Raw genomic sequence first — 12019 nt, 5'->3', positions numbered from 1 at the left:
GACCATTCTCAGTAACAAGCCTCCCAGGTCCCTTAGCTCCTGGGAAGCTATTCTGTGCTCTGGGGGACTGAAGGACAGCCTAGAAGCCATGCCCTGAGTCCCAAGCAGAGTCCAAGACCACGTGAGCACAATGCTGTTCCAAAAGAACAAACCTAAGATCCTCACCATGGCTTAGGGTTCAGGGTGCAGAGAAGAAAGGCCCTACAGCCCTGCACACCCCCAAAAGCAGATCGCAGCGTGAGGGGAGGGGAAGAGAAGCAGGTGTACTCATGACTCTCTGCAGAACATCTGCAGACATTGTTTGCAGCCACACCTGGCAAAACCCACACCCTGGCCTTGCCTCTTCAGCATGGCTGCAGTTTTGCACATCAAATGTAAGCCCTGGCCGGGAACAGCAGGGCCTTCTAGACAACTAGTGAGGTTAGGGCAGAAGGGGCTGAAGTAGTGAACTGTCTGCAGTGTGACCCTCCTCTGTCCTATCTGCCAGTGCCACTCAGATGGGTCAGTGCCCCTTAAGGTCACAGGAGCCTCTCTACTTCTGACATCTGTGTCTAAAGCCAAGCTCATCCATTCCCCAGCATCAGACCTGTTCTATTTTCTTCCTTCCTGTGTCCTGCTCTGCACTGTGGGTCACATAGAACATCCCCACTCCTAGTCCTGGTCACTGTCTAAGTGCTGAAAGACGATGGTGTCACATTCTCCCAGGAGACGTCACCTACCAGGGCTCGTTCACCAAACACCTTGCCACCAAGGCTGACTCAACCCAGAGACATCTCAAGTGATGTCACCTCCCCAGCCTCCAGAAAGTTTCCGTGGTCACAGCACATGGTAGGTCCCGCAGCCAGGATGGATAGAAGGATCCCTGGCATGTCCACACCCAGCTTCAACAGGTTTCAAGATGCACAGGCCACCCATCTGCTATAAAGTTTGGTCCTAACAACCCAACCCTATGAAAAGCAAGTTTCAGGGCTCATCTGTCTGCTGGAGCCAGTGGACTGGCTGCCCCTGGGCTAGGAACAGCTTCAGTCTTACCTCAGAATCCCACAGCATGGGGACAGCAATGGTGTTCACTGGCTGAATTAGAACCAGGCAGGTGGGGCCTTCCCATTTATCCCACAAGAACCTTTTTCATGGTGCATTCCAGTCATGGGCAGAAATTGGTAGCCATTTCCCAAGAGACTGGGAAGTAGGCAGCGTGGCTCTAATGTTCTCCAACCCAAAGGTATTTGTTTGCTTCCAGTTTGTTATGAAGAGGGCAGTATTGTGTGGTTTTGGTCAGTGCTAGTATGAGCAGAACCTCAGAACTGAAGATCTCCATGTTTCCTCTGAAAAGCCTCTCTCCTGAGATGTTAGAGGATAATTAGGGCTAACCAGTGGGGCCTGGACCTGACTGTCACCCAGCATGTCATGGGAACAGGGATGCCTTTGTGACCTTTCTGCCATTCCATCCCACCTCCCAGATCAAGAAGCCAGGCAAGCTCCTTGCGGGTGACTTGGGACTGGACATGAATGAAATGCAAGAGTCTCCAGTTAAGCCCCAGTCACCGTAAAGGCAGGCAGGCTCGGAGGAGGTGACCCAGTGGTCCCGGCCTCAGTACCTGTGGTGCATGTGGCACTGCAGGGCTCCTGGGATGAAAGCTTCCACCGATACATGTCGGCTGGACTCACACCTTGCTTGCGTGCCTTGGGTCTGGTCCTGAAACACGGCCAAACAGAGTGTGGTAAGAAAGCTGGGTGCTTAAAGGTTTCACTTCCCCCTTCAAGACACACTCCTTAAAGACACATTTTCCTGGGCTGCAGTGAGTACCCTCCATGAGAACCAGGGCTCCACCCTGGAACAGAAAAGGAGACAAATATGTTGGCACTGAGCAGTCATGGGCATCTTCCATTTCAGGAACTAGAGAGTCTGCATGGAGGCCCCCTGTTCTTTCAGAGGTACATTAAGCAGTGAAGGACTCACCAGCGTTGTAACTGCTCCTTCAACCATCGCAGGCTTCTCACCCCATCTTCTCACACAGGCCAGCAGATTCCTTCTTCCCACCCCAGAAGGAATCTCAGAAAGCCCTTGGGGGCTGAGATCTTCCAGAATTTTCCCCAGCCACCTCCCTCAGTTGGAGTTCTGATGAATGGGGACATCAGCCGCTCAGCTTCCAATTTTCAAACTCACAAAGCCCCAGCTGCAGGAGGGAGAGTGGCCTAGTCCCACACTGCAGCTCAGGTCAGTGATGGCTGCACAAGCCAGCTGACGGGAAGAGGCACGCTAGGGGCCGGCCAGCTAACAGCTCTGATTCTTGGCCAGAGCTCTGGTGGCCACAGCCAAGTATTGTTAGGACTGTTAGCTTCTTTGAACCAGCCTCAACACCCTCTGTGCAGACTATTTGGGATTCTGCAGAGGGAGGAAGTTGCTGCTGCACTGTTACCCCCACCTAGGGTGCCTGCTTCAAGACCTAGGCACTCAAATAAGAACACAGTCCCTGAGTCTCGTAAAACCTGGAGCCAAGAAGAGCAGTTGAGGAAGCTGCCCCATCACCCTCACCACAGCTCCCTTGGACTGCATAGCCCAACATTAGTTTCCTCAGAACTAAAAGGGTCTAGCTACCTTTCATAGGCTGCAAAAGGACCAGTCTCTTTCCTAGGGACCACAGTCACTGGAGGACTGTGGGTGTTATAGGCCATTACATTCTAAAAGCCATTCTGGGTGAATCTGTGGTAGAGACATCTGTCAGGACTGTTAGTCAAGTGGGTGAGAATTGCGCCTGTGTTTGGCTCAGATTGGCTCTGGTTTCCCAGGAGAGTGCTCTGGGGATGAACACTACCCTGCTGCCCTGATAGCACGTCATGCTCTGAGAACCCAGGAAATGATCTACCAACAGGAGCCTCAGTCATGAGTTTACTGATGTGATTCCACGACTTCTCAGGGGACTGTGAGGGCAGAAAGGAGGGAGGTTGGGTCCTAGGCCACCTCTCCTGGGGCTCAAACTGGTCCTTGAGGCAGGCTCTGTGCAGGGAGAGCTCTGCCCTCCTCTTTTCTTATAAACAAAGCTTTAACAAGGAGAGGGAGGGCATTTCAACGCAAAGGATCCTAGCCCTGAGTTCCCAGCTTACAGCACCAACTGAGGGCTCTCCTTAGGGGGAGAGAAATGGGGAGAAGAATCAGTCCTTAAGGCTTGACCCAGGCAACATTGGAGCTGCCTGTGCCCCTGACACTGCCTTGAGCAGCCTTAAATTCCTCCCAAGAACAGAAAGAGACAAGATGCAATTGGTGTGGAAGCCCCCATCTTTATATAATTACACACTTCTCAGCCACAGCCTGCATGACTCATTCCTGACTCAAGAGCTAGCCGCCAGGTTCAAAATAACCCTTTGGATTTTAAGCCCTCAAGGTATTTCTGGAGGGGCTGTCTACACCCACTCTCCAGCACGTGCGGGGTGCCGGGTGCTGCTTAGATCACAGTGCGGCCCCTGTCAGGTTTTCTTGTAGAAGGTGCAACGAAAGGGCCCTGGAAACCATCACCACCCCAATATGGAGGGCCCTTCCCTCGGCTGTGATGGTTTCAGAGAGACCGGTGGCCACTGCTTTTGGGTTCTTGCCCAGTGCCTGGCGGGACACAGGCTCCTGAAATCCCCAGAGAGCAGAAGCTCTGAAATGATTGTGTTTGTTTATAAATGAACCAGAAATTCTCTTCCTACCGCCCTCCAGGCTTCAGAGAGGGATGTGTGCCTTTGCATCCCAGACGCCTGTTCCCAAAGTGTCTGGTGACAGCCCCTCCCGGGATTGTTTGAAGCCTCTCTAGAAGATGAAAATAGCCCTTCCTTTCTGGGCTGTCCCTTTGATTTCACCCGCTCCCGGGGCAGACTCGACTTCCTGTGTTTGGACAATACGCCAAGATGTGGCTATTTCGGCTTCGTAGTTTCCCCCGTAGCCTCCCTCAGCCGTTATCTCTCCAGACCATCGTTGGTCCCCACCAGCAGCATCCTTTGATGGCGGCCGGTTGGGCATCTCGCTGAGCTGCACTTTTCTGAGTGCTGACAACCTGTTTTAATGACTTGACTCTGGGAACCCAGTATCTCCCACAGGGCTAAGAACAGAAAGACACTTTGAAATGTGGCCCAGGGATTCTGGACCATGCATATGCTAGTCCCCTCTCAGCTCCTTCCCAGGAACCTAACACTAAGGGTAGTTGTGAGTCCTCCCTGCTCTGTGCGTAAAAAATGCTGAGCCTGTCCCACATCAGGAGTCTGTTAGCAGCATACTTCCAGCATGGTGCTGACCATGAGGACATTTAGACCATCAACCTTTTAGAAAGATATGCTACAGTCCAGGCCCATTACCTCATATCAGATTCACTACCCATGCTCTCCCAGTTACCCATGCTCTCCCACTTACCCATGCTCTCCCACTTACCCATGCTCTCCCACTTACCCATGCTCTCCCAGTTACCCATGCTCTCCCACTTACCCATGCTCTCCCACTTACCCATGCTCTCCCACTTACCCATGCTCTCCCACTTACCCATGCTCTCCCACTTACCCATGCTCTCCCACTTACCCATGCTCTCCCACTTACCCATGCTCTCCCACTTACCCATGCTCTCCCACTTACCCATGCTCTCCCACTTACCCATGCCCTCCCACTTACCCATGCTCTCCCAGTTACCCATGCTCTCCCAGTTACCCATGCTCTCCCACTTACCCATGCTCTCCCAGTTACCCATGCCCTCCCACTTACCCATGCTCTCCCACTTACCCATGCTCTCCCACTTACCCATGCTCTCCCAGTTACCCATGCTCTCCCAGTTACCCATGCTCTCCCACTTACCCATGCTCTCCCACTTACCCATGCTCTCCCACTTACCCATGCCCTCCCACTTACCCATGCTCTCCCAGTTACCCATGCTCTCCCAGTTACCCATGCTCTCCCACTTACCCATGCTCTCCCAGTTACCCATGCCCTCCCACTTACCCATGCTCTCCCACTTATCCATGCCCTCCCACTTACCTCCAGGTCTCTAGACCTTCTAGCCAGATCTCCCTACAATAATTCTTACTCCACAGGACAGTAAGACAGGGCAAGGAGACGTGCCTCTTACCTTGCCTTGTGAGTCCTGTTCCCAGCCAAGCTGGGGAGGCTGGCGCTGGTGTTGGGGAATGGGGCCTCGGAGGAGGTATTGATCCTGTCACTGTTCAGTTCCAGGTAAGACCCATTGATCAAGTAGGCAGCAGGCCCCTCATTCTCTTCATAATCCACATAGAGGCTCTCAGCTGGAGAGCTTCTGGGGGCACCCTGGGCAAAGATGCTGTTCATGGTCTCGTTGAGTGAGAACTCTTCCGAGTCAGAGCCTGTGCCCAAGAGCTGATCGGAGATGGTGTTGGCTGAGAGAAGCTCATGGGAGGTGAAATGGGCACTGATCTCCCGGTCATCCTTGTCCCCCAAGAGAGCTCTCCCAGTGGCATTGTGGTCTGCAGAGAGACAGGTGTTTCAACAGCCATGCAGCTATTGTGTTGGTCGGAGTGCTATCCTCCTACACATTCTTGTGTGTGACAGGTGAGTTGCATGTATGGGATGAATCCATGGGACAGGGAAAGAGCAGAAGCCCCCAGGTTCTTCTCCATCAGACACAGTTGGCCAATATCATCGAATGATAGGAAACCCAATGGCTACTGCCAAATGGTTGGGCAGTGTCCCCAAAGCCCAGGCTCAGCCGGAAGCTCTGCATCAGATCTAGTTTGGAAAGGGCATCTTTATAGGCTCATGAAACAATACAACCTGGATTTAGGGTGAGCCTTAAATGACTCGTGCCTAGCTAGGAAGAGAGGACACAGACACATAAACCTCAAGAAGTCTAGCACACAGGAGAAAAGGATGGGTGAGCCACACCCAGGGCCCCCAGCGACATCCATTAGGCCCAGTGCTATCCAAGTGCACCACGGGGCGGACCAGCTGCCCTTGGCTTCCAGTACCACAGGAGAGAAGAGCTGGCAGAACACCTCCTCTCTAAGCCCTTCTCTTCCATCAGATTCGGACGACCATGTATGGCTCACCCTCTGCAAATGCGGGGTCTACATCCTAAGAGTCAGAGGGTGAAGGATCCAAATATTTTGAAAAAGAATTTCATACTGGTTGGGTTTGGTGGCATATGGCTTTAATCCCGGCATTGGGGAGGCAGAGGCAGGGACAGATGGATCTCTGTGGATTTGAGACGAGCCTGGTTTACACAGAAAGTTCTAGTCTCACAGGAGGGGGAGAAGGAGGGGGAAGAGGAGGAGAAGGAAGAGAAGAAAGAGAAGGAGGAGGAAGAACTACATCTATATTAAACCGATTTTGACAGTTAATAGCGATTGTCAACTTGACAGGATCTGGAGACGCTAAGGAGACGAGCTTTCTGCACTTGTCTGTGAGGAATTATCTAGATTGGGTTGATGAGGTGGGAAGACCCACCAGACCTGTGGGCAGCACCATCCCGTATAAAAGGAGACAGAGCACCAGCTTCCTTTCTCTCTGCTTCCTGACTGCGAATGCAATGTGACCAACTGCCTCAAGCTCCTGCCGCCGTGACGGAAAGTATCTCCTGGGACTGGGAGCCAAAATGAAACCTCCCTCCTGGGGTTGCTTAGTTGGCATTTTGTCAAAGCAACAAGACAAGAAACAAATCCATCGATGTACAGGTCCCATCCTGTGTCACCTTGCCATGACTTAAGGTCATTGCTGCCCACAGCACACACACTGCATCTAATACTGGGGTCAGCTGTGATGATCAATGAAGGTTCTATGCAAGTACACCACTGTATACATGGATTTGGGGAGCTGAGAATTTTGGTGTCCAAGAGGACCCTACAGTCAATCTGCAGATATTGAACTGTGACTTTATAGCTCCGACTTCACACTCTGCCTGCCCAGAGAGATGTGTGAGCAACTGGGGATTCTCCTTAGCCTCTTCTGCAGACTTCAAAGAAGACCAACCCTTGTCACTTGAGGCCTGTGCACCTGGGGAGCCCAAGCCTTTCCCATACCCACTCTTCCTCTTTCTCACCTTGGAAGCCCTTGCCCCTGGGAGGTCCCTCACAGACCCCACCGCTGGCTTGCTTGCACACCTCGTTGGTCTCCTGGCCTCTGCTTGGGCCCAGCTCCACCTCAGGGGCTGTAGGCGGAAACAGCTGGCTGTTCAGGCCCAGCCTCTCTGAGGAGGGCTGGCCGTAGAGTGAGCCATTGTGCTGCAGGAAGCCCAGCAGCCTGGCACTGTCCAGCTCCTGGCGCTCGGTGCTCTCGGTGCTCTCAGAGGCTGCCTCCGAGAAGCTGTAATAGACCGGCGGCAGGTGGTGCATGTGTGGCGACTGCAGCAGCGTGTACTCAAAGGTGATAGAGGGGCTTTTGCCGTTCTGGTTCCACACCTGGGAAAGGAGAAGAAGTAAGACCTGGCTCCCTTCCTCGCTCCTACTTAACACCAAAAGACCCTTGAGACCAAGCAGCCCTGCTTACGTTTGAGTCTTTCCCAGGGAGTCACATCTGACCCAAGAATGTGGCCTCATGCAACTGTCCTAGGACAGCTGTGCCCACAGACCATGATGAGGCACACCAAAAGGGGCAGAGGGGCAGATCACTTTGAGGGCAGGAATGGGGGTCACACTGTATGTCATTGCCATTGTGGGCCAGAAATCCTAATAGCACTGATATCGTTGTATCTACCCAAGACTTCTAGGGCCACTAATGAGCTACTAAAATTTGAACCATGCCCCTGTCCAGGACAGCACTGAAGGGTCATCTGGTCATGGAGCTACTGGGAGATAGTCAAGGCCTCTACAGAGACCACAAGTGACCTCTCCTCTAGACAGACTTCAGTGCCTTTATTCAAAATCACTCCCCTAAGATCTGGAAGCTGACAGTAGGGGATTTGACAGCAGGAGTAACTTCTCATGGGGCCATTGAGCTGCCTGGCCAGAGCACTGAGCACACCAAGGCCCCGGAAGGGTGGCAATGGATGAACCACAGGAAACTAAGCAAAGCCAAGACAAGCCATAGCAGGACACCAGGTAGAGAAAGAGTACCAATGAGTTCCACTCAGATGACATCTCAAGGGTGTCTAGGGACAGGATCAGGGACTATGGAAGGCACAACATGGGAGCAAGGTGACAAAGAAAGCCACCACCATTTCAGGCTAAGCAGATGGCTGCATGTGTGGTCAAGGAACTCTGATGCTTAAAGCGTCAGGGCAGAAAAGGCAGGAGAGAGCAAGAATGAGCCTGGGTCAGCTTCTCACCCTGCTGTGTCTGTTCCACCAGACAGAGTTAGGCTGCGGCAGTGGGACACACTGCATAGAGAGATTAGGGTCAAGGTAACTGGAAATAGTGAAATCTCAACAGCTAAAGCAGCCTGAGGAGAAACAGGCATAGAAAGCTTCTCTTTCTAAACTTGGCCTTTTTGTGGATCTTTCCTGGTCTCCTCTCCTGACCACCAGACCAATGGTAAGGTTATGTCCTCCAGCCACCAGGGAAGTCCTAGAGAGGAGACAGTTCTTCCTGGGCCTTCAGGAGAATCATGGCCCAGCAGGAGGACCCTTACACTCTGAACAACATGCTGGCCTGCTAGCGGGGAGGGGAGAGTGAGTGAGATCCACACAGTGCAGATGCAAGAGGGGTGATTTAAGAGCAGATTTCTACCAGGAAGCCCCATTCTGTTCAGTGGTGGGTGGCTGGGCAACACCGATATCGTTGTGATATCACCAATATCACGATGTGGGACACCTTCCCATGACGGGGCTGGTGGCAAGGGGTTATGGCAAGTTCTGGACTCCCCAGCAGCTGTGGATGGGAGCAGGCCCTCAATTAATAAAGGTGAACGGCAGAAAACAGTGCCACAGGGGCTGGGTAGGCGGCTCGGTAGTGGTGAGTGCCCTTGCTCTGTAAGCATGAGACCATGAGCTTAAAACCCCAACACCCATGTAAAACCTGGGTACTTCTACAACACGACTTCCAGAATACAGAGCTAAGCAGATCCCTGGAACTCGCTAGCCAACCACCCTAACTGAAGTAATGAGTTTCAGGCTCAGTGAGGGACCCTGTCTCGGGAGAGTAAGGCTAGTGAGGACAGTCCCTGAAGTCTCCTTGTGGCCTCCCAATGCATTCATCTCTCTCTCTCTCTCTCTCTCTCTCTCTCTCTCTCTCTCTCTCTCTCTCTCTCTCTCTCTCTCAATGGACAGTTAACAGAAAAGAAAACACCCACACACACTTTGGGAGTGGACACTTGGACTAAAAATGGTCCTTCTTTTTTTTTTTTTTTTTTTTTTTTTGTAGCTGGGGACCGAACCCAGGGCCTTGTGCTTGCTAGGCAAGCGCTCTACCACTGAGCTAAATCCCCAACCCTAAAAACAGTCCTTCTTGATTGAGATAGACCAAGCTGGAGGAGAAGGAGGCAGAGACAGCTGTCCAGGCAAGGTTATGACCCCTTCTCCATTTCTTGAACCAGTTTCTAGACACAGAGTTCACTGAAGGACAGAGGAACCCACAGTTCCCTTCTAAAGGACCAACAGCTGTCTACTTACTCACCTCTTACCTGGAGAGGAGGCCGGGCATTCTGGAGCCAGGTGTGAGTTGTCATTGGTGACTGTGGACCCTAACTGCCATTGCTGTTCTCATCACAAGCATTTGGATGAGTAGCGACCAGAGGAATGACCTAAGTCTGGCCAGAAATGTGTCCACTGGGTCCCTCATTCCCAAATACATAAGTGATGGTCACAGCCCTCTATTGACAGTGCTAATAAGCAAACACCCTGATATACCCAAGAGAGCAAATCTGAGATACCATTGCCTCCTGGGGTATCACAAATGGAAGCATCATGACCTCAAGGACAAAAGAGCAGAAAACATACCCCACATTCAATCACACAGCTCCTGTTGCCCTGACAGTGATAAAATGACCCCAGTGACCTGTCATCACAGTACACCTGGATGCAGTAAGCCCAACCAAGCAGTGACCCTTACTGAGGTTTGTACAGGTGTGGTGACTTTTCTAGAGCACGTTAACGTGGCCTTGGGTTGAGCAGTTTCCATCTACCTGGGTGAATCATGGCCTCTGTACACAGCTGTGATTCAGTCACCCTGTAATTCAAAATAACAGGACCATTCTATAGGGCAGGACGCCGTCCTGGTTCTGCATCTTGCAGCCTCTACCATGAGCAGGAATTCTTGAGGTAGCTCACTCCACATCTAAGAGCATCAGTCTAGTCCGCACAGCAAGCAACTTAAAATGTTGCCTATGCTTAATGGGACACAGTAGAGAAGGCTCTACATAGACCCAGTTGGACTGCACAGCCTGTCACTGGGCTGCAGGAAAAACAGAGAGGCTTGTGGGGGTATGGTATGGAATGTGTCATGGAGTTTCTGCATGCCCCAGAGATGTCTCCAGCACAAGAGGGAAGCAGACAAGTGGTCCCTGCCCAGGCAGACCTGCGACTTACAGACTGTATAAACCTCCCCAGGCTCTGTACCTACAATGTGAGGCCATAGAGCACACTGTGGTGGACTCCAGCTGTCCCGACGACAGGTGGCAGGTCTTAGAGAATGTCAGAACTGCTCACCTGTATCTCCATGGATCTGCAGTGAGGAACTACGGTAACCACACAACAGGTCCAAACTCTGCCCTGCCTGCTGTTCAGAGCCCTGAGAATCCAGGGAGGAAGGGACTAAAAGCAACACTGTAGTATCAATGGAGGCAGTATGGCCTTGAGGGACAGAAAGACTCAACTGAGCATAAGGCCAACCACCCGTCCTTAGCTTTCCATGAGGTTCCCAACGATCACAGGATCACAGAATGGGCTAGCAAGGAACTGAACGAATGAATGAATGAGAGAGAGAGAGAGAGAGAGAGAGAGAGAGAGAGAGAGAGAGAGTAAGCAAATGAATGGGTGGATGAATTGATGAATCAAGGGGAGACAAAGTAAATGAACTAAGATCTGAGTGAGTCAACGAATAAGAAAGTGAATAGTGATTAAGTGAATGAATGAACAACGCCTTACCCCCACTGCAGACTGAAGCAATATGGCTGCATGTTCAGGGACCCCAAGGCCCCAGCAGTAGCTGGATTCTGGGAAGCCACTACCCATGACCCCTGCCATCCCCGAAAGCCTGTGGCACACGCACCATGACATTCAAGCCCTGGTTGGTGGGCCCCTGTGCCACTATATACTCGATGCCCGTCTCATAGACATCCATGGGCCGACGGTACTTGACCACTGTACCAGCAATGTTGAAGTTCTTTGGGCTGTCCACTTTGTAGTTGCCGTTGAAGAAGTAGAAACCAGCTTCGTCTGCAAGAGCTGCAAGAGTAAAAAATCACCAAGTCACATGGGCTAGACGGACTGAGCAGAGAGGAGAGAGACACAAGGAGGAGTCAGCATACAGGCTTCAAGAATGGTGGCCAGCCTTGCCCTCTCTCTCCAAAATGACCCGAAGACAGGAAATTCAATGTCACAGGGAATCAGACAGACACTGTGCCTGCGGCCAGCATGTGGCCCTGACCAGTGAAGGCCTAAGAGACACAAACACACTTTCCTATCAGTTTAAAACAACCACAGGCCAGTCTGGGTGGTTGGAAGAGCCAACGGGGCAGGCTGGCCCTGCCCTTCTGTCTGTCTCAGATGAGCCAAAGGGATTGCAAGGTAATGAGCTAGAGCCATGGCCAAGTGGCCAGTCTGGACCAGGAGAGTCTGGCGCCACAAACAACAGGTACCAGCCAGACACTAGGCTAGAATGTACAACCTGACTCCAGGTTCCAACTGAGGAAGGGACCTCAGTGCCTCATCCAGGGCCCACATAGAGTGACACTTTAGCAGGACCTGGCAAGTGTAAAGTGCCCTCCAGAAGTCTTTTCCTGGGACCACCCCCAAGATGACAAGCCCTGCCTTCTTATTAAAAACAATGGTATCCAGTGGTCTGCCTTTTACCCTGCTGGGCTTAACACCTCCTGAGTGCACACACACCATCACCATTCCCATAATGCAGGGGACTAGACACTTTCAGGACATGG

At 52.1% G+C, this 12019-nt stretch overlaps 1 protein-coding gene across 2 annotated transcripts in view; it reads right to left on the bottom strand.

Annotated features, from left to right (window-relative positions):
* The window catches only part of Adamtsl2 (ADAMTS-like 2), a 30150-nt gene that overhangs the window by 8522 nt on the left and 9609 nt on the right, over nt 1-12019 (bottom strand). For both annotated transcript variants that reach the window (NM_001427090.1, XM_087652569.1), the window contains 4 exon segments: nt 1599-1696; nt 5091-5460; nt 7032-7389; nt 11134-11309. In NM_001427090.1, the coding sequence (NP_001414019.1) occupies nt 1599-1696; nt 5091-5460; nt 7032-7389; nt 11134-11309 (1002 nt within the window).

This window comes from Rattus norvegicus, chromosome 3 (genome assembly GCF_021556685.1).
Source record: "Rattus norvegicus strain SHRSP/BbbUtx chromosome 3, alternate assembly SHRSP_T2T, whole genome shotgun sequence".
NCBI classification, from domain to species: Eukaryota; Metazoa; Chordata; class Mammalia; order Rodentia; family Muridae; genus Rattus; species Rattus norvegicus.
Note: the sequence above shows the minus strand (reverse complement) of the source record. Positions and strands in the feature narration are given on the sequence as shown.